Genomic DNA, 23057 nt, shown 5'->3' on the forward strand with positions numbered 1-23057 from the left:
TGCACCGTACCCTGGTCATTTCTGTTCTGTTTTATATTTTTGAAAGTCACTAAATTATTTTCATGATGGGCAGTTAAAAAATGTTGAGACTCCCTGTCCTCTGGGGATAGTGACATCGTCCGGGCAGGGTCATTTTTGTACGCAGTGTTTTGGATCCACAAAGGATGAGACGAGGGTTTCCTAGTTAAGTTCTTTTCCCAGAAATGGAATTTAAGATGTCAGAGGCATGTGAACACTTCCAAAAAATGAATGAATGTCACTGCCAAAGAATTTTCTCTAGCCATCGTACCAGTTTACACACCCACTGATACCGTCTGAGAATTCCAGTTGTTCTATATCCTTCTGAACACTTAGCATTGCCAGTATTTTTTGTTTTAACTATCATAGTGGGTATGTAGTACTTGTCACAGCCATTTTATTTTTTTTAATTTTTAATTTTTTTAAAGATTATTTGAGAGAGAGAGAGAGCACAAGTGGGGGGCAGAGGCAGAGGGAGAAGCAGGCTCCCCGCTGAGCAGGGGGCCCAATGCGGGACTCGATCCCAGGACCCTGAGATCATGACCTGAGCCGAAGGCAGCTGTTTAACTGACCGAGCCACCCAGGTGCCCCTGTGATGGCCATTTTAAATGAAGTCCCTCTAAAATGTCTTGGGCCTTCCAGTGTTTTTAAGCAGAATGGAAATGAAGTGGACGATCTGTTGCAGATATGACTAAGTTTGGATATTTTGAATAGTCATTCCTTTTGCTGTTTATGGTATGTCCACCCATTAGAGCGAGCGGTCCTTTGGTAATGCTGTCACCGTGTCTCCCTCTACAAGCTTCTCTGTGCCTTCACCGACAGAGAATACTCTAGAAGCTGTACGCTCCAGGCCCTGCTAAGTGCAGTATCAGGGCCGCAGAACCGCATCTGTGCATACTCTGTTGGCAGACCTCAGAAAAGTCTCTTCCCCTTTGCCTGCACAGGACCCTGTCCCAGACCCCCTTCCCGCTATCTGCCTCGACTGCTGTGGACTAGGATTCCTTTACTGTCCTCGGGGTTGGCCTTCACTCCAGAGGCCAACGGTGTTTGGCTGATGACTAGCGTGCTCAGCCCTTCTCTGTGGCGGCAGGGTGGGCTTGCAGAGAAAAGGGAAGGGTGTGCCTGGCAAGGTGAAGAGCCCGCAAAGTGAAAAGCCAGCAGGGCCCAGCTGCGCTGGGGGGTGGTGGGGGGTTGGGGAATGGAATCTGCTTATCTTGCTGACAGCAGGAGGCCTGAAATCCTGAATACTATTCACGCAAGATTCCCTGAAAGCATGGGACAGAAGATTGGGCCCCTTCCCAGTCTTCATTCAGGGTGAATTCCAGGGTGATTTCAGGTAATGCATGCTTCTCAGTTCCACGTTCTCTCTTTGTCACATGTCACCAGACTTCCATGAGAAAATGGTCAAGGCGGAGGGAGCCCGGAGAAGACATCTGATTCAGCCTCCCTGCCCACCCAAGAACACCACAATTTTATGTTTGTGAATCTGCCTTCTTTTTTTTTTTTTTTTTAAAGATTTTATTTATTTATTTGAGAGAGAGAGAATGAGAGAGAGCGAGTACATGAGAGGGGGGAGGGTCAGAGGGAGAAGCAGACTCCCCGCCAAGCAGGGAGCCCGATGCGGGACTCGAGCCCAGGACTCCAGGATCATGACCTGAGCCGAAGGCAGTCGCTTAACCAACTGAGCCACCCAGGCGCCCCAATGAATCTGCCTTCTTTAAATATATTTGCAATTGATCAGTGCCTGCTCTTGATGATTCATGATGATGTTTACTAATATTTTTTTAGATGTTTGTGAGGACAATACGATAGAAACCCAGCGTACCCTGATTTCTTCCCTTTACTGCTCTGTACGAACCCATGCACCTACAGAACAGTTAAATTAAATATGATGTAAAGATGCTCAGTGAATTACCTACCATTAATTGTTATTCTCTTGAGAGACTATCCAGGGTTGGTAAGCTGTAATCATGAAAGTCATCTGTTTTTCATCTTTATGCAGTTCTTTCCTATCCCCTGGCTGTTTCTTTGGCATTCTTTCATTTCTGTTGGACTCAGGTTTGAGAATTGAATAAATTAAGGCCCAGAACTTTTATAATCTATGGATTCAAAGGGAGCCTCCCGAGGCTAATGTCCCAATATTAGCCAATAAATAGGATCGTGGAGGTGAAAGTGTTTCCTACAGCTTCGCACAGAGAGAGAATGTTCCCTCACGTAATAGCCTAAAAGAGTGGCCTGATGGTCAATGTGTAGTATAAGTCAAAATGCAAAGATATCTTCCACTTCCTTTGAGTTATGAACATTCTAAGTTGGACAGTCACAAAAGATACAGTTAAAAAAATCAGTGGCTTAGTCACACTCCCAAGTATTTATTTGTTTATTTTTAAACATTATTTATTTATTTATTTGAGAGAGAGAGAGAGAGAGAGAAGGAGCAGGGGGAAGCACAGGGAGGGGCAGAAGCAGGCTCCCCATTGCACAGGGAGCCCAATGTGGGGCTTGATCCTGGGACCCCGGGATCATGACCTGAGCCCAAGGCAGACGCTTCACTGATTGAGCCACCCAGGCGCCCCAAGTATGTTTGTTCATGTTCTTTAAGTTGTATTGAATTTTATCTAAGCTCATTAAGTTCCCACTGGATCTGGTTTCCACAATTAGCCATAGCCCATCTCATTGCCGCCATTCCCTCAAAGGGACAGGAAAGTTCTGCCATTATTGGTTTTGGTCGCTGGTGGACTGCTTCCTTGCATAACTTCTCTCTGGAAAGTTTGAAGTAATCGAGATAACTGATCTCCCCTCACTGAGAGACAGTCAGGTCAGCAGATATTTCTCCTGGCAGCTCTTCTTCCGTTTGGTATTTCCTTTCTCAGGACTGCGGGTGTGTGTAAAAAACATACTCCAGAAGAAAAAAGATTTCACATTTGCTTTTGCCTATTAGCCTCCCCCACTAGAAGAGCAGGGAAGAAGTGGCATTAGAACTCAGATTGCAAAAATAATGTCTGTTTTGCAAACATGCTTAGTAAGTCACAAGGGATCTGAGCAGGGGATTGACTGTATAGGGCATTTAGGAGAAAGAATGACTGCCAAGCCCACCTCCCCCAAGCCCCGCCGTCTGCCATGAAAGTGTCTCTACTATTTTCATTGATTATAAAAGTAATACATGCTGAACGTAATGCATATAAACAGTATTTGTAAAGTAGAAGGTGAAGTTCCCCATAGTCGGTGCTATTATTCAAGGGGTGTATATTGTCAACACGAACGGAATGGTACTTGGCATACTGCTCTGTAAGCTGCTTTTTTTTCACTGAATATTTTGCAGGGTCTTCGCTACATCAGTGTCTGCAGATCTGTCTGCAGCATTCTTAGGATGAATCAGAGTTGATTTGCATAATCCCTCTCAGTGGACATCGTGGTCATTTCCCGTTTTCTCATATTCTAAACCTACTTTGTTCCCTATGTAGCCACCAGCCTCGTGTGGTAATTTAACTTAATTAAAATCACATAATGTTTAAAAATCAGTTCGCAGTCGCTCGCCACATTTCAGGTGCCCGGTAGCTGTATGTGGCTAGCACAGAGGAAGAACCTTCCCAGCATCGTGTGAAGTTATATTGGACAGTGCTGTTCTAAACCGCTGGTTTTCAGTATTTGTGTTTATTTTCAAGTACATGTTTCTATTCCTTTATTCATCCATTCAACAAATGATCATGTTGCCAGGCACTGTGCTCGGGACTTGGATGTCTCACTCACAAAACATATAAGTACCTGTCCTCATAATGCTTAACTTTCTACCAGCAAAAGGTTTTGAGTATTCACTCCCAATAAATGTATGTGTACTACAAGGTGCATGTGTATCCTGTTCTGTTGTTAATATTACAACACATAATATATGGAACAAATTAAAATAGAAATGAAAAAGAATAAGATAAAAAAATTTAAGTAATTTCCAGAGTAGTCTTCCCGTGTCGCACCTTGGAGACCACTGTTCTGAGTGATGCTCTTGTACTAGGCGGCTCTTTCTGAAGATTCTTGGCATGCTGTTACCTCATTTTAAACAGGTAGCCCTTCTATTTTGATGCTCCTTCTAAATATTTATTTCATAAAAGACCTTTTTTTTTTTCTATCTGTAGGCTCCTTCCTACAGTTTGAATTTGTTCTTTTACTTACATATTCATTTAGGAAGCGTTTATGAAGTTCTTACCGTATGCTAGGTGGATGCCGGGAAATGGAACAAGTCAGGGTTCCTGCTCTCAAATGAGACAGGTCAGCAGATCACTTATTCTAATACAGGGTGTTACGGAAATGCAGGAAAGGGGCATATAAAGAGAGAGATTCTTTGGGAGAATGGAGGACAGCTTTCATGACCTCCTCTTTGCTGAGTTACTGCACTCTGTTTTGGGACTCAATGCAGTCACGTTTCTCCAACAGATACTGTGTTTCTCCATGGTATTTTCTTTTGAAAAATACAAAATTCTAAATCATCGATTTAAGGATATTAAACCGCTGTTGACTTTCATTAAATATCTCTTTATGTTAAATGCTTACCTTTCGATTTTTAAACTTAGATCTTAGGGTTGGGAGGGCTCTGTATAGGACAGAGACGGAGTCCAAATAATTTTGTAGCTCCTGTTGTTTGAGAAGGGGAAACAAAATCATCCCCAGAGATGGTGTGTTGATTCATGCCTTCATTTAATAAATATTTATAAAATACCTTCTCTGTGGGAAAAAAAGCACTGAATGCCAAAATAAATTTCTCACATGGGCTTTTAGTTAGGGGATTCTAAAGAATATAATGGATGATACTATTTAGAGTAAACTTAAAATGAAAGAATTGATCATGTGCTGTTTATTCCCTCTCTTTTAGGGCAAGTTAAAGTGTTCCGAGCTCTTTACACATTTGAACCTAGAACTGTAAGTATTCAGTTTTTAACTTCAAAATTGGCATAAAAACCTAAGGTGATTTCATTCAGATACTTCCTCTGGCCTAAATGGCCTGCCTTTTCTCTGATAGCCGTAAGTGATTCACAGGAATGGATGGTCAGTCATTTCCATGCAGTCCACAGGTGTGAGAGCTAAGTCCCTCGGGTTGATCTGAAAGTGTTCCCCACCTTGAGGTCATGTAGTCCATCCTGTGCTGCTTTTTCCCCTAGGGTGACATCACCCACTTTTAAAAATCACCAGGTGACCCACACATGTAAAGCATGGGACCTTGTCTTAGTCATCCTTCCTGTGGGTCTCATGCTGACCTTCCTTGTTCTTCCTGTTGACCCTCTACTTCAGGGCACCTCATAAGGGCACCTTTTACCAACTATCTAGAGCAATTTTTTATGTTTCTGCTGTTTCTGGTGTCCATCCATCAATCCACCCATCCGTCCTTGGTTTAGTGAGCACTTACTATGTGCCAGACCCTGGCCCAGGCCTCGGGGATGGTGCCACATCAACAGAAAGGATGGCCTCATGGAGCTCCCATCCCAGTGGAGGGAGACAGACAGTAAGCAGACAAATGAACAGGACTATCAGGGCCTGATTGGTGCTATGAAGAAAAATAAGGAGGGTATGGGGCCAAAAGGTTCGTGGAGAAAAGAGTTATTTTCAGCAGGGTGTCCAGGGATGAGCTTTCTATAAAGGTGACATTCGTGTGGAGACCTGAGGGAAGGGAGAGAGCCAAGGGAACAGTGAGGAGCGTCTTTGGTGGGTTCTAGAAACAGCAGGGAAGACAGCAGCTTAGAAAGTTGTGAATAAAGGAGAGGGAGGGAGGAGATGGGTTCAGAGAGCTTGGGTGGAGAGGGAGGGCAGATCACGTAGGGCCTCATGGGGTAAGATGGAGGGTTTTGAGTCCAGGATTGATTAGATACGTTTTAGAAGAACCACTCTCGCTGAGGGAAACCATCCAGCAGAGCAAGAGTGGGAGCAGAACGCCCAGACGGTTAGGAGGCAGAGGAAAGAGACCGAGCAAGGAAACCTGCTCTCTTGACGTTCCCGTCTTACTTACTAGAGATGGGAGCCCTCGTGCTGGGGACAGCAGCTTGCCGCTGGCTTTGTCTGGGTTTGCCGTGTCCCCTGTCGTCCCCAGAGCCGAGCATCTCAGAGGGCAGCACAGAACCAGATGGCGCCGAGCGTTGACTCACTACCATCAGGCTGCGGCTGGCCCTCAAATTCCAAATCCGTGTGGCCGTCTGTGTCCTCATCAGGCATCCTGCAGAATTTGGCTGTGAGCGGGCAACGAGATGGATATTTGAAGGCTTGCACGCAGTGGGCACCAGTAAACGGCAGCAGGGAATGCAGCTAATAGGGGGTGTGCTTGGGTTCCGATGAGTTTTCCCAAGACTTTATCATCACAGTGTTCCTGGAACAAGAGGGGTTGGGTGGGTAGAGGTAGGTCTCGGGTTTTTATTCTTCTTACCAGGACGTTTCAGCGGCATCACCCCTGTGTCGGAGGAGTGGGGAGTGAACGGGCGACGTGTCAGCTTGCTCCGGCTGCCAGAACAAGGTCCTGCAAGACTACGTGGCTTAACCGACAAAAATTTTTCTTAGAATTTTGGAGGCAAGGAGTCAGGTGGAGGTGTGGCCAGGGTTGGTTTCTTCCGAAGCCTCTCTCCTAGAGGATTGTGTTCTCCCTGTGTCCCCACGTGTGTTGTCTTTCCTCTGTGCTTGTCAGTTTCCCAGTCTGCTCTTCTTAAAAGGACACCGGTCATATATGGATTAGGGCTCACTCGAATGACCTAATTTTAATTTAACTACCTCTTTAAAGAATCTGTCTCCAAATACACTCAACATTCTGAGGTACTAAGGATTAGGACTTCAACATATGAATTGGGTAGTGGGTGGGACACAAAAAGGTAAGGAAGTATGAGCCCCAGAAGTTGTTGTCTTTGTCCCCTGCTCACAGGAAGGCTGTCATTTCATGCGTCTGATTGTCCTAATCAGTGGTTTCCTAGGTTGCAAGCCTCCCGAGGTTGACAGAAGTGGGGGTGGGGGGTGCTCATCAGCTGCCCTCCTGGGCTGGTCGGTGTATAATAGATCATTCTTTGCAGCCCCCCCTCACTCTAGGAAGGGACCTGAATGTACTCAGTTTGAGACCAGACATGACTCCTACCCACCCCACCCCCAGTATCCTGTTGGTCATCACCTTTGTCCTTCCTCACTGACCTCCTCCTCTTTTGGTTCTCGTGTGCTTTTTCTTGCTTCTGGCCCATGGACTCCAGCTTCTCCATTCCATCTGCATTCTTCTGCCTGATTGATTTTCCTACAATGTAGCTTTGCTTCCATCATCTGCTTCACCTCTTTATTGAAGGGGATAGAGTCCCCTATGGTCCAACCTGTTTCTAGCCCTGCAGTCCTCTGCCCCTTTCCCTTCTTAGACCATCCCAGTCTAGATGCACAGTAGAGAGATACACAGTAGAACCCATCTCTGAACCCTTTCTACCCTCTCTAGGCTCTAATAACATACTTCCTTTTCCATAAAGACTTTCTGATTAACCCAGCTAAGAGGGGGTTGCCTTTTACACTTGGCATTTCTGTCCTGCTCCCCATAACTGTGTTTGGAGGGGGCAGAACACAGGGTTGTTCAGAGCTGGCCTTAGGTTTTAGGACCCACTCCGCCTCTTTAGCATCTATGTGACCTGGGAAATTCGGGAATTCCCTAACCTCTGCACCTCAGCGTGCTCCTCTTTCAAGTGAGAATAATAATCTCATAGGGTTTTAGTGCGAATTAGGTGAGATTAATTGTGTGAACCTGCTGTTACTGTTAGGAGGGGTAGTGGTTGCTGTATATATAGACATTTAGCAAATAGTTTTGGTGGGTTGACATATTATTTTAATTCACCTCCAGTTCTGCACCAGGATGGAATTTCACTACTGTTTTTTAAAAAAAATCATTGTTATTGGGGTGTCTGGGTGGCTCATCCGTTAAGCGTCTGCCTTCGGCTCAGGTCACGATCCCAGAGTCCTGGGATCGAGTCCCCGCATCGGGCTCCCTGCTCAGCGGGAAGCCTGCTTCTCCCTCTCCCTCTGCCCTTCCCCCCCTGCTCTTGCTCGCATTCTGTTTCTGTATCTCAAATAAATAAATAAAATCTTTAAAAAAATAATCTTAGTTATTATTGAATGTCCAGAAGAAAATAGATATTTAATTCATTAGTGTTCTTGAAGAGTCCATATTTAAAATGTTATTTTTTAATGTCCCTGCTCCCAAGGATCCTCGGCTGTGGAGCAGTGCTGCTAATTCATCCAGGATGTACCGGGTGCTCAGTAATGAGTATCCCACACCTGCTGCTCCCACACTCTGCCCCTTTCCACCTCCCCTCAGTCCAGATGTTAAAGGGGAGGTGGCTGGCTGGGCAAGTAGCCTCTAGCTCCCGGCCTTCCTTTCTTTTTTTTTTTTTTAAAGATTTTATTTATTTATTTGAGACAGAGAGAATGAGAGACAGAGACCATGAGAGGGAGGAGGGTCAGAGGGAGAAGCAGACTCCCTGCCGAGCAGGGAGCCCGATGCGGGACTCGATCCCGGGACTCCAGGATCATGACCTGAGCCGAAGGCAGTCGCTTAACCAACTGAGCCACCCAGGCGCCCCCGGCCTTCCTTTCTGCTTAAGTACCTGTGCTAGACCAGTGATTCAGTATTTTGAATCCCATCCCAGAGCTAGTTTAGTTTTACATTCTTTTTCTGAATAAGGATTTCTGTTGGATGATGCAGGAAGTTCAGTTTGTCTGTCTCTGTCATCTCCCTCAGCAACCACCCCTAGTGGGATGGATGCACTCTGGTACGTCCTGAACTGACCTGGCCTCCTCAAAGTCATTGGGACCAGGCAGGATGCAAGGGCTGAGCTGGCCTCTGCGGGACACTTGCTGACAAGTGCAGCACCCCAACGAGGCCTGGGTCCAGCTTTGACCTACTCTTCTGTCCTCAGGATAGGGACAGCAGTGCCCAGCTTCAGTCTTGGTGATCCACGGGACAGCTAGAACACTGGGCAGTTTGTCACTCCTGGTTCTTCCTGCCAACCCATTTCTCTTCTAGCTTGCTTGAAGGCCGGGGAGTCCTGGCGCCACTCATGCCTGTTTGGTTCTTAATTCTTGCCCAACCCCCAGTCCAATAAAGTCTCATACAGAGATCTGGCTGGACTGGATAGACCAGTGTCAAGACACACTGGGACAGAGGGAACAGCATTTTCTGTGTGCTGGTGGCGTGTCGATTTCTAAAGGGAAAGCAGCAGGACCCCGCTCTGTCATGTCACGTTTTCTGACATGACTAGGTTTATCGCACTCTGCGTAGAGGCAGGATCCCTAGAATGGGATCCCAAAAGCTGAAGTAGGAGCCCAGGCCTGCCACTTACTCACTGTGTGGTTTGTGGCAAGTTCTTCAACACCCCTCTGAGCCTGGTTATGAAATGGAGACGATACCCGTGTTTTAGCCCTGCCCCTCATGGGTCGTCCTGAGGATTGAACGAGGCTAAGCATGCTTTGCCAGTGTAAGGGGTTGGCTGTTGGTTTTGTTGTTCTGCCTCATGTAGGGATGGGGAGTAGGGGCGAACAACAGGCCACCACCTTTTAACCTGGCCATGATACCCTGATGACTAGTGATGGCTATGCATGACCCTTCCGCAAGAGAGAAAGCATAGATGCTGGTGAAGGTTCCGGACTCTTTAACTGTCGTGGTTCAAGTCTAGTGTCTGCCACACACCTGCTGTATGGCCTTGGACAAGCTTCTCATCCACAGTGTGATGACAAGAGTAAAGCCCACCTCATGGGGTTGCTGGTGAGGGTTAAATTTGTTAATATTTGTAAGCGGCCAGACTAGTGCCTGGCTCTTCGTAGTCTTTTTTTTTTTTTGAAGATTTTATTTATTTATTTGACAGAGAGAGAGATAGTGAGAGCGGGAACACAAGCAGGGGGAGTGGGAAAGGGAGAAGCAGGCTTCCTGCCGAGCAGGGAGCCCGATGTGGGACTCGACCCCAGGACCCTGGGATCATGACCTGAGCCGAAGGCAGACGCTTAACGACTGAGCCGCCCAGGCGCCCTCTTAGTAGTCTTATAAAGTGGTAAATAAAAACATCCATGGAAAATTTGATTTGTAAAAATCTTTTTATTAATTCTTGGGGTTCCAGGTTGACACATCTGGAAAGTTTTATAAGGATGTTATGGTCTCTAAAATTTTTTATAAAATATATATTTTCATAAACCAACAAAATGAATGCCTTTGGAATTATAGGTTACCAAGAATAAATGAAACAGGAATGAGAATATATATTACCAAGTTTGTACTCATCGCTCTAACATTGCAGTGGCCAGCAATTTGCTTGTCCTGATACCTTGTGGTTCTTCAAGAAGAGGGGCAAAGAGGAATGTGGTTGAAACCCAAGAACAAACTAGAAATAAAGTGCTTCCTTGATTGTGTCACTGTTTTCCCATTTCTGTTCCGTGCATGTGATGCCAGGAATTTAAAAGTAGACCCTCATCAAATCATTTACATTAAGTGCCCTGCAAGCAGTTTCTTAATGGAAAGTGTGAATATTTTAGGTAAAAATCTATATAAGTTTTAAAATCATGAAAATGACCTTCTTGTCTTTATTACTACCAATAGTGTGAAGAATTCGGTAGACCACGTCTGTAGCTAGGTTAGTAAGCACTGCCCCTGGTTCCTTTGGAAGAAGATATTTTATGGGGAGTAGCACTGTCTGTCTGGGAGCTATTGATTAAAAAGAGAATAAACTGTCCACTCTCCTTTCTCAGGGTGGAAAAATAGCGAGACCTTTTTTTTTCCCCTGACTGAAATCGACTGCCTGTTGTCCTTCCCTCAGTTGAAAAACAAGTCTCACCTAATAGGTGGCTTGTGGCATTCACCAGTGTTTGAACAATAGCCATTATTTTAAAAACTAAAGCAGCACTGAGAAGTATCGAAATGACTGTACTGAGTAACATTTTCCAAATGATGCATTTTACCAAACCGCAAAGCATAAGAATTACTTAAAAGACAATAAGAATTGTAACTGTTCTTGACTTTTTATTGCCTCTAAATTTAATTTTAATTTTATTTTTTATTGCCCTTTTAAAAATTGAGGTAAAAATTCACAAAGCATAAAATTAACCATTTTGAAGGGAACAGTTCAGAGGCATTTAGTATATTCACAGTGTTGTACAACCCTCACCTCTATCCAGTTCCAAAACATTTTCATCCTCTAAAAGAAAATCCTATAGCCATGAAGCACTTACTTTCCATTGTTCTGGGCTCTATACTTTTTTTTTCCTATGAGAAGGACTCATCACAGGGATTTTTGTTTGTGTGCTTTTTTGAAGCTGTTTGTTCGATACTGTTTCAAAACATGCCTTTTTGGTTCAAGGGTGAATGAACTTACTATGTGTGGAAATTTAGGCAAACTTGACTTGTGATTTTTTTTTTTTTTTAAAGATTTTATTTATTTATTTGAGAGAGAGAGAATGAGAGAGAGCACATGAGAGGGGGGAGGGTCAGAGGGAGAAGCAGACTCCCTGCCGAGCAGGGAGCCCGATGCGGGACTCGATCCAGGGACTCCAGGATCATGACCTGAGCCCAAGGCAGTCGCTTAACCAACTGAGCCACCCAGGCGCCCTTGACTTGTGATTTTAAAAGGAGGCCAACACCATAGGTAGGGATGATCTTTAACTTCCACGAAAGCCCCTTGTTAGACATAAGTGGGCAGGTTTAGTTCTTGGAGAGGTACAGGGTAAGAATGCGCTTTGGATGGCTCCAAGACCAGAGAGATCTCTTCAAGACATTGCACTCTTTCGAAACTCCGAGAAACTCAAAGTCCCTCCAAGAAAAATGCTGTTTTCCTTACTTCCTTACGTTCTACTTCATTCTCTCCTCTTAACCCTTATTGCCATCTTAAGGAGAGACAGTCAAATGGTGTTGAAGTTGCCAGCGAAGGCTGACCTTCCTGTTACAGGGATGGCCACTGTGTCTAGCTGGGGTGCTGGGTGAGCAGTGCGTCCCCTTTCTGGCCTCTCTTGGAGCGGTCCAGTTTGCAGCAGGGAAATACTAAGAGAAATAGTTTGTTTACCTAATCACTTTCTATATCCATCACATATTGGTAGTCTCTTGGTCACAGATCATCAGAACATGATAGGAAAAGATTAGGGAAGAACTTAGAGGGCTTTACTGTTTTTGCCCTAAATGCCTATTTCTTTTTTTTTAAAGATTTTTATTTATTTTATTTATTTATTATTTATTTGAGAGAGAGAGAATTAGAGACAGAGAGCACGAGAGGGAAGAGGGCAGAGGGAGAAGCAGACCCCCTGCTGAGCAGGGAGCCCGATGTGGGACTCGATCCCGGGACTCCAGGATCATGACCTGAGCCGAAGGCAGTCGCTTAACCAACTGAGCCACCCAGGCGCCCTTAATGCCTATTTCTAATAATTGTAAAATCTATATCATCGAGTCTCCATAGGCTCAACTAATTTTGCATAGCTTGTGCTGTGTGTTAAGTCTAGACTCAGTAAATCAGTTGTAAATGCAGCAAATGCTTCAGGAAGTGCCTTTTAAAGGAACTCAGCCAGGGCGCCTGGGTGGTTCAGTCGGTTAAGTGTCTGCCTTCGGCTCAGGTCATGATCTCAGGGTCCTGGGATGAGTCCCACATCGGGCTCCCTGCTCATTGGGGAGTCTGTTTCTCCCTCTATCTCTGTGCCTCTCCCCGCTCATTCTCTCTCTCTCTCTCTCAAATAAATAAATAAAATCTTTTAAAAAATAAAGGAACTCAGCCATTTTTTAGTATCATTAATTATCATTTGGTAATTTTTATATTTGAATGCATAATGCACCTAAGTATTTATGTATGTGGTTGCTTAAAGGATGGTATACCTGATACAGTCTTCGTTTATATCCAGGAGGAAATAGTTATAATAATAATACAGATCAGCTTTGAAACTAAATAAGTTAGTAGTGCAGAGTCACATTTACCTCCCTGGTCTGTAACTGAGAGAGGAGATAAATGGAAAAATGAATGGATGAGATAATTTGTTTCACTAGCTTGAGTTTTATTTGTATGGAACAGCAACTATAATCAGAAATATCAAAGCCTGTTTAAAAAACATTTTTCCAACCAAAATTATGAAAGTAATACATGCTCATGATAGAAAATTTGGAAAAATGTTTCTATATATTTCATGCATAATTGTGATCTTATCCTGTGTGAAATTTTGTGCTTCACATTCTTCACTCAACATGACAACGTGAATATTTCCCAGGATCTGAAACTTGCTCGTAATAGGCATGGTCCTATATACCTACAAAGTCATGCTGGTAAGCATTAATGTAGTGATAGAAAAAAGATGCTTAATTAAAGCACCCGGCTATCTTCAGAGAGTTTGCAGGACATTTGGCTGGTACAACCTGGAGTGCATATTGTCTGTCTGTATCATCAGCTAACCCCTGAGAGCTGCTTATGGTCTGGACGTTCTGAGTTACTGCTACCCATTTTCCCGCTCTTTAGCCTTATTAATGGTTGAATTATGTATTAACTATCCTTATATATGAAATGTTCATTCTCTCTGATCATGAAAAGATAGGATAGTTGTTTTCTCAAAATAAGCAGGTAGTAGATGTTGACATGAAAGTATTTAAGGATTGAAGCCTAATCCTTTAGACAGGAGCCAAACTCCTGGCTGTTTTTCATGGTTTTAAACTCTAGACATTTATCCTTTTACAAAAAAATGTACATCACCTTTTAGAATTTTTACAAGAAAGTAGTTTTATTAATATTCTGTTTTGATAGAGAAATGCCTTGCTTTCATTGTGGAAGAATATAAGATGTGTGCGTAGGGGGGAGTTCTTATATGTTACGTATGTAACTCTTTGAAGTCCATAATGGGAAAAATTCAGCTTTCTAAACATAACGTTAGTTTGTCAGTAATGTTTCATTATGTGGTCTGTGTGCAGATTTAAGTATCTAAAAACCACATTGTCTGTAAGGTACTTTAGGATTTGAAATTCATATAATTATTAGCGTCATCATTATATTCTAATTCATGAAAAATCACACGAAGTCAAACTGTATATATTTTTTCTTTCAGCCAGATGAATTGTACTTTGAGGAAGGTGATATTATCTACATTACTGACATGGTAAGCTCAGCTAATATTTTGTAATCCTACATATGAACTAAAGATACATAAGGCTATTTTGTGTAGCTGTAACATTGTACAGTATTTAAATGTTTATCTGTATAGAAATACGTATGCCCAGTTTGTTCATTTTAGCACAATTTGTAATAATAGCATAAAATTAGAAGTAGCCCTTATGTCCACCTATAAGAAGATAGTTGAGTAAGTTTTGGTATAGCTACAAATAGAGTATTATGCATTTATAAAAAGGAATGAGGAATATCTCTAAATGCTATTATGGAGTAATTTAAGTGAAAAAATGCAAGGTAAAAAAAAGCGTGAACAGTATGCCTTATTTACCTAAGAGAGGTTATATGTATAACTGTTTTCTTCAGTTTAAAACAAAAAGTCAAAAGAGGAATCATCGAATAAAATTTTAAAAAATAGTTTCTTCTATGTGAGGGAAGGGAAATAGGGTAGAGGGAACATGGAATAAAGACTTTTAAAAAAATTACAGCTTGTTTTGGAGATCTGACTTTGGAGTCATGTAAACTTTTGCATAGTTATAAAATTAAATGGTAAAAAAGCAATCCCTGAAATTTAAAAGCAGAATGAATCAAATGAAATTAATTGTATCCCAGGTAATTGGCATAACCATACAGAAAGGAACTGTTCCAAGTGACCTTAAAACTCAGCAGTTAGACCGAACATCTCCAGTAGAATATACATGAAGGGTAAAAAGGACTGGCAAGAAAAATAACTGTAACCTGGTTTTAATTATCATCTTGTAGCAGAAGCCTTGGCATTGCTCTGCTGAGATTGTTGCATGTGTGTTATGGTTGAGAGCAAATGAGTCATTAGGTCAGTGATCCTGACAACTGGGATTTTCAGCCTGCAAGAAAAGATACACGGATGTAAGATCAATGAGGTTAAATAAAAACCCCATAGCTCTGCATCTGTATTGCAAGTATGTTGTATTTTATCTACAATAAAATAAAAACATGTCCTGCTCTGTCCTTTGAAAAGGCCTAGGAAAAAAAAATGAGCGACCCAATAATAATGTGTTATTTTGCACTCAAAGGAACAAGGCTCTGTTGAGAAATACATGTTACCAGGTTGGGGGCAGCAAAGGTACAAGATAATCTGAGAACACCGTGTTATTAGAAAGCAAGGAAGCCTCCAGAGACAACGAGGGTCACAGTAGAAAGACAGGACCGAAGCTGAAGAGGCTGCCACTAGTCAAAGATAGGACAATTTGAACAGTCAATTAGGGCAACACTCCCCAAGGATTGAAGCACATTTTCTATGTTTAAATCCATGAGCTGCCAATAATACTTCAAAAAACCCAAACATCATTCTTCACCCTGAGCGGATGCTAGGGAACCAACGTTTTATTCTGACAGCTTCAGTTAAGGAAAATAATGAGCATTGATTCTGCCTTTTCTCTATGAACTTCATCTCTGGGTAACCTGAGAGTTGATGAGGGAGAACTTTTCTTTAGAGAGATATTCTGATTGTTTAAGTGAAAAAGGAATGATAGAATGTCACCATTTTGCAGCCCCCAGGAAATAACGGAGAGACCACCAGACATTATGTGTCTCCTGATGGAAGAAATCAATACTACAATAGTCTTGCCCAGAAAACTGAATCTGAATCTAATTAAGCCTCTAGAACTAACAACTAATGTATAGGCAGTAGGGGGAACAGAGGAACACATTTTTGGTAACACAGATGCAACAGGCAAAATCTAGACTGTTTGAAACTCAGCAGAACAAATAAACTGGTTTCTTCAACAAATACACTAAGCAACAAGCGTATTATGAAGGAATGAAAAAAAATGGAGGGAAACCTATATACTAAAAGAGACCAAAGAGGCAAATCAGTCAGTCATATTGTATGGCCCTTATTTGGATTCTAAATTGTGGGACAACTGGAAAATTTTAATAGTGGTCTAGATATTTGATGATATTAAGGAATTATTGAAATAAATTTTAAGTTATGATAATGGTTTTATGTCTTTGGAAAAAATCCTGATCTTTCAGAAATACATACTGAAATATGTACAGTGTCTACAGTTCATTTCAAGATAATCTGAAGGGGAGGGAGGTTGTGGGTTATATATATGAAACAGCTGGCCATGAGTAAATAATTTATGCAGGTGGGAGATGAGTTCATGTAGGTTCATTATCCTGTTTTTTCCTACTTTTTATAGCTTTGACTTTTTCTAAAATAAAGTTATCCCAAAAATGAAGCTAAAATAAAGAGATCTTTAGAAAAAAAAAATCTCCAGGATGCCTGGGTGGCTCAGTCGGTTAAGCGTCTGCCTTCAGCTCAGGTCATGATCCCGGGGTCCTGGGATCGAGCCCTGCGTCGGGCTCCTTGCTCAGCAGGGAGCTGCTTCTCCCTCTGCCTGCCACTTCCCCTGCTTGGGTTCTCTGTGTCTGACAAATAAAAGAAAATCTTTAAAAAGAAAAAAGAAATCTTCAAGCTAAGAGAAATTAGACTCTGGACAAAAAAATTCTATGGATAGTTTAAAATTCTGTGGATTGTTTTCTTCCGTTTCATAGGATCTCTGATGTGTGTGGTTGTTGAGGTTCTGTGATGAAGTGTATTGTGTGTGTGGCAGGCCAGTGTGGGTATATTTGTACTTTAATGATAGGGGGAACGGACATCCATAACGAGGGGGTGAGGAAACTTGATGGTTGTGACCAGGGCCGATGGACAGTCTGTAGAACAGGTGAAGTCCCTGAGCCAGATGGGTTTGTTTGTTCTTTTTTTTTTTTAAAGATTTTATTTATTTATTTGAGAGAGAGAGTGAGAGAGGCAGAATGAGCAGGGCAGGGGCAAAGGGAGAGGGAGAAGTAGGCTTTCTGCTGAGCAGGGAGCCTGATGTGGGACTCGATCCCAGGACCCTGGGATCAGGACCCGAGCAGAAGGCAGACACTTAACCGACTGAACCACCCAGGCGCCCTGAGCCAGATGGTTTTAAAAGTGATCGAACGTAAACTGGATTTGGTGCCACTTAATCTAACTCTTCTTTCACTAGAGTGATACCAATTGGTGGAAAGGTACCTCCAAAGGCAGGACTGGACTCATCCCAAGCAACTATGGTAAGCATGGCTGTGGTGGTTATTACTTTGTTTCTACTGTGTGGACTTTCAATTTCCTGGTTCCTGAAGCCTTTCTGCTTGCTGCCGGGGCTGAGAAATCAATGGAGTCATTGCCGGTATAGGACATTTTGTACTCCGTGAATCTCTCCGTAATAAAAGGGGAATGGGCATTGGAGGTACTTGAACTTGATTCTTTGGCTTAAGAAAATGCATTGTAGCACGCTTGATAGAACCCCAGGTTTCCAAAGAAATGCTTATGGCTTTCCTTTATCCAGCTCTTAGAATGTTTTTTTTTCTTTTCTTTTGCTGTTAAACCAAATCTCAGATGGTTTCTCAGCCTAGCCCTTTCTTTGGTGATGAAGTGACCTTGCCTTGTTAATTCACGTCTGGGGCAGTTATGTTCATTAAATGGGTATCCAGGCCGTTTGAGGAGCTTGAGTAGTGAGAGGTGGCCTCTGTCATGAAGCCACTTCTGGTTGGAAGAGGGACAAACAGACCAAGTACTTCTGTAGAGAACAGCAAAGTAGAGTAAAAAGAGCACAGGATTGGCAAACAGGGTTTTAATCCTTTTTCTTCCACTTCTTAATCACAAGGGACTTTAGTGAAGGCACTTAACCGCTGTCCCTGGGACTGTTTCCCCATCGGTGTAATAAGAGCTTGATTTCAGTCACTTCCAAAAATTCCTTTTGACGTCAGCATTAGATAAATCCCTAGACCAATGGGGCTGGCGTCAGGCACCAGTTCCAACCACCGGCACAGGACTTAGAAAATTGCAAGGAAGGGACTGCTGCAAAGTTCCTAGGAGAGCAAAGAGGGGGAGGGGAAGGGAGGGGGAAGTGAGAGCTGAGGTCTGGGGCCCCACGTAGGGGCCCCGCTTGCCCTGATCTAAAGGTGATGCCATTCTGGGTTAAAAAAAAGACTTGAAACATTTCTACGTTCCTCTAACCTTTGCACTCCATTTCTAGCCAGTCACAGACAGTGAGCATGTAAAATGTTCCCCTGTTGCTTTGCATCTCCAGTAGCCAAGGGAGTGTCCAGTCACAGCTCTTTATGGCGGGAGGGTTTGGGTCTGACATCTGTTTTGAACCGCAGTCTTCATGTGGTCACTCCTGCTGATTCTGGGACAGCAGAGAACACACCTTCCTCAGAGGCAGGTAGCGATGCTGCTTGCCCTCTGTAAATACAGGAAGCAAACCGTTTCCCCCTCGTGCGTGCCCCCCACGTGCACACACACAAGGGAAACAATTATTTTCAGCCGTCTTCAAAGTAGGGTGTTTTTGCAGAATGTAAAAATGAACACTGAATGTTTTCCTTCGCATTTTTGTGACTCAGTTTATGACATACTTGAGTATACTGGTATGCAGGGCACAGATCTCTTTGCTTCTGCTTATACTTCCAGTTAATTACTGTGTGTGGCTTTTGTTTATACTCCAGTTAATTGCTGTGGTGTTGCATTATTGCTTAGCTTGGTTTCATTTAGCAAATAATTCAGCTTCTTTTAAAGCAGGAAGCATCAGTTTGATTTTCTGCTGTTTTTTTTTAAATCCACACTAAAAGCGCTGCCGTGTGGTGGAAGGCCCTGGCACTCGGGAAGCCAGGGGACTGCGAAGTGGCTTCAGTGAGTCATTGGGGTGGCACTCTCAACATTGGCTTTGCTCTTTTTCTTTTCAATCTAGTGGCTGAGCAGGCAGAATCCATTGACAATCCATTGCATGAAGCCGCAAAAAGAGGTAGGTGTGATTGTTTTTGATTGAGATACCCAGGAGTAAAACACACAGATCTTAATTATATAGTTTGATGACTTTAGACAGGTGTATACACCTATGTCACCGACGTCCAGATCAAGATCTAGAACACTTCTCTCATCCCAGAAAGTTCCTGTTCCAGTTAAATCCCCGCCTCCCCCCAGAGGCGATCTCTGTTCTGCCTTCTCTCACCCTCGAGAGAGAAAATGTGATTAAAATGTTTTTTTTATTTCCTTAAGTAAGCTCTACACCCCAGTGTGGGGTTCGAACTCACAACCCCGAGATCAGGCATCACATGCTCTACCAGCTGAGCCGGCCAGGCACCCCTATGATTTTAAAATTTTAAATGTCAGCAGCCACCAGACACTTTTGAGTAGTTTACTTACCTTGTGCTCAGTGGCAGGTGGAAAGACATTGCCTGTGGCTCCCAGAGCTCGACCTCTGGCAAGGGGAGAGATGTGTGTAAGAGATCGTTACAAGGTGGTGTCAGAAAAACAACAATTGAAGTATGTTTAAGTCAAGCAGGTTATAGAGGCCACGACGAGTAACTAGACGGCAGGAGGGTGGAGGCCTCTTGTGGGACTAACGTGGGAGAGTGTTGTTATAGTGCAGGTGTGTGGGGTGAGGGTGAAGTTGGGGAGGGAGGGAGCGAAAGGGGTGGGCCTCGGACCTGGGACTTTATCCCATACATCAGTGGTTTCCCCCTCAAACCCTGGGATATTTGGCAATGCCTGACTGTTGACTTGGGGATGCTCCTGGCACCTTTTGGGTAGTAGATGCTGGGGACATAGCTACGGGACACAGGTCAGTCCCACAACAAAGAATTCTCCAGTCCCGCCATTGACAGGGCCGCTTTGAGAAGCCCTGCTATGGACATGGGGAGTTTTTATAAGGCCTCAAGGAGCTCTCTTTCATTCTATTCCAGATCTTTTTGAAACGTGAATGTAGAAAAGGAAATTATTTTTTTAGAATGGTGCATAGGTAGAACTACTAAGCTGACATTTAAAAAATCATTAGTACCTGAAACTAATATTACACTGTATGTTTGATAACTGGAATTTATTTATTTATTTATTTAAAGATTTTATTTATTTATTTGACAGAGAGAGACACAGTGAGAGAGGGAGCACAAGCAGGGGGAGTGGGAGAGGGAGAAGCAGGCTTCCCGCAGAGCAGGGAGCCTGATGCGGGACTCGATCCCAGGACCCTGGGATCATGACTTGAGCTGAAGGCAGACGCGTAACGACTGAGCCACCCAGGGGCCCCGATGACTGGAATTTAAGTAAAAGCTTGAAACTAAAGAACAAAGTGATTTGCAAATTAGTTATTTGGGGCATTCGCCAGAGGATTTTAAATTACTAGTTATATTGGGCGCCTGGGTGGCTCAGTTGGTTAAGCGACTGCCTTCGGCTCAGGTCATGATCCTGGAGTCCCGGGATCGAGTCCCGCATCGGGCTCCCTGCTCAGCAGGGAGTCTGCTTCTCCCTCTGACCCTCCTCCCTCTCATGCTCTCTGTCTCTCATTCTCTCTCAAATAAATAAATAAAATCTTTAAAAAAAAAAAATTAAAAAAATAAATTACTAGTTATATTTAACTGTGAGAGCAACAGCTCTGAGCAGGTTATTTTGTGTTTATTTCCTTATTTTCTTATCAGAACTGAAAGTACATTTTAATATGAAAATGAGTAGTATGTACTTGTTCTTAGGTTTGACTATTTTCCTCCAAGTTCTAGGATTTCACAAAGGAAAAAATTACATGTATGTATTTTTTAGAGTCAGACAACCATAAGTAGACTCATTTAGGCAACTCTTCCCATTAACCGACCATTAAAAATTGATGCACAGCCCCACAGAGCTTACTCGTATTTTGTCACTTACATCCATGTGGGTCAGCATGTGTGTGTGGCCAGTCAGTATGTACCATAGACTGAATGCTTGCATCCCCTCAAGATTCAGATGTTGAAACCTAACCCCAGTGTGGTGGCGTTTGGGGGTAGGGCCTTTGGTGGGCTCTTCCCTCGTGAATGGAACCAGTACCGGTGGAGACCCCGGGGAGCTCCCCTGCTCTTTCTGTCCAAGGGGTGGAAAGACAGTGTCCATGAACCAGGAAGCAGGCTCTTACCGGACACTGAATCTGCCGGCACCTTGACTCTGGACCTAGAACGGTGACAAATAATTTGTGCTGTTTAAGCCTTTCCTACCCTCCCGCAACCCCAAGTTGTTGTTAATGCTTTTCATTAATATAGTGGAAGCGAAAATGTACCATAATGAATGCATTACTGGGCAGGTCTTCATTTCAGACTTGCTGACGAATCCATTCTAGATGGGAATTTATGGAGGATGCAATGGATTCCAAAGCAAAGCAAAACAAAACACCAAACCCTTTTTCTCATGTTTTTATAAATGTGAAATTTTTTCAGGCAACTTGAGCTGGTTAAGAGAGTGTTTGGACAACCGAGTCGGCGTTAATGGTTTGGACAAAGCTGGAAGCACCGCCCTCTACTGGGCCTGCCACGGGGGGCATAAAGGTATGTCTTCTGTGTGTTGTCCTCAGAGTCCACATTCCTGACACGGTGCTCCATAGAGAGATGATGGATTTACAGAAATGAAAAAAGAGATGATTCTTTTCAAGTCCTTTAGAACATGGGCCAGAAGCCTTGTGAAGCAGTAGGCAGAATGCTCTCTTTGTGGACCTCTCTCACTTGAAAGACTGGAAACTTCCTTTCCTCTCCTGGGCTCAGAAAGGTGACAGGAAAACAATAGTCATGTAAAAACAAACCCCACAATCTAATCTTACAGAAGAAAGGGGCAGGAGTGACTCCTCCAGCTTAGCTTTTCCCAAGATACGCTTTCATGATGTACATTTTAAGTTGAATGCACGCTGTTCGATGTAGGAGAAAGACGGCATTTGCTTAAGTTAGTGATCGTTGGTAACCTTCTCAGTTATAATCCAGTTATAATCAATAATATGACAAGTGGAATTTCTAGATCTGTTTCAGCCTGACCAAATATCAGCCACACCCATTTACCTCTCCCTATGACATACACGCAAAACAGACACCACAATCAGAAGCAGAGCATCCAGCAGATTAAATAGCAGAGCCAAAGGAAAGTTTCTGGCCATTCCCCAAAAGGAAGCCGATCTTATTTTAGCTCATAAACACAGATTAGTTAAATGAATATAAAGGGCATAGCAAATGTAGAGAGTTCTACAGTGATTGCCCCGGGTCAAAATGCAAAAGCCAGATTATTTGGAAGCAACTTTTCCCTAGATAATTCTACTTTTTAGGTTCTTAAGTCTTGTACTTACATAAATTCAAAAAATTTTGTTACACGGATGTTCTTGAAGATTGTTCTGAAGAACCCTCTCTTTTAAAACTATTATGCCTAGTCTTGTCAGCCGTTTCCTTTTTATTCTTAAAGAATATCTTTCCTCTTTGAATTTCAGACATAGTGGAAATGCTGTTTACACAACCAAACATTGAACTGAACCAACAGGTAAGATCGTTTATGCGGAAGTCGGTGGTCATACCACACCTGCATTGTTCTGTAGGTGCAGCTTATGGGCATGCAAAGTCCTGTCTTTGTGCCTTGAAGTGACCTTTTCCCATTTAGTATCTTTCATACAATTTTTAATCAAAACACTACAAATAGTTAAAAAGTTTCTATTGTACTGAAGTCCAAATTGCATAAAGCCCAAAATGCCTACCGTACTCCTTCCTTCTCACTCACTCCTTTCGGCTCTTAGCTCTTTCCTCTCGCCTTCATGTTACTAAGGAAGATGCCTACAGAGCTGTCTCCTAAGTCATCATCTTCAGAAATGTTTCGGTGTCCTTTCTGAAGGTTCCAGCTTACCACTTCCCCCAGTCTCATCTGCCAGCTCCGAACCTTTGCTCCTCTGGTCCTCCCCCACATAGCCTATCAGAGTTTCCGGTTATGGTACTCTCCAGTGCTTACAAGTATTATGGCTATTTAAATATTGCTCACCTTTTGTGTCATTTTTGTTTCTGGACTTACTTTTATTTAGCTGGCTTTTGGTTTTTTATCTCGCTGGAGACTTCCACACTGTTTCATGTTCTCTTGACATACTTCTTCATAATGTAGAAGGTAACTGCTTT

General features: G+C 43.1%; 1 protein-coding gene across 2 annotated transcripts in view; it reads left to right on the forward strand.

Annotated features, from left to right (window-relative positions):
- The window catches only part of OSTF1 (osteoclast stimulating factor 1), a 52787-nt gene that overhangs the window by 18009 nt on the left and 11721 nt on the right, over window positions 1-23057 (forward strand). For both annotated transcript variants that reach the window (XM_081802852.1, XM_081802851.1), the window contains exons 2-7: window positions 4880-4926; window positions 14056-14106; window positions 17132-17195; window positions 18872-18925; window positions 21360-21467; window positions 22388-22437. In XM_081802852.1, coding sequence (XP_081658978.1) covers window positions 4880-4926; window positions 14056-14106; window positions 17132-17195; window positions 18872-18925; window positions 21360-21467; window positions 22388-22437 — 374 coding nt within the window. The remainder of the gene's footprint in view (window positions 1-4879; window positions 4927-14055; window positions 14107-17131; window positions 17196-18871; window positions 18926-21359; window positions 21468-22387; window positions 22438-23057) is intronic.

This window comes from Leptonychotes weddellii, chromosome 14 (genome assembly GCF_054177405.1).
Source record: "Leptonychotes weddellii isolate Sample4059 chromosome 14, ASM5417740v2, whole genome shotgun sequence".
Classification (NCBI taxonomy): domain Eukaryota; kingdom Metazoa; phylum Chordata; class Mammalia; order Carnivora; family Phocidae; genus Leptonychotes; species Leptonychotes weddellii.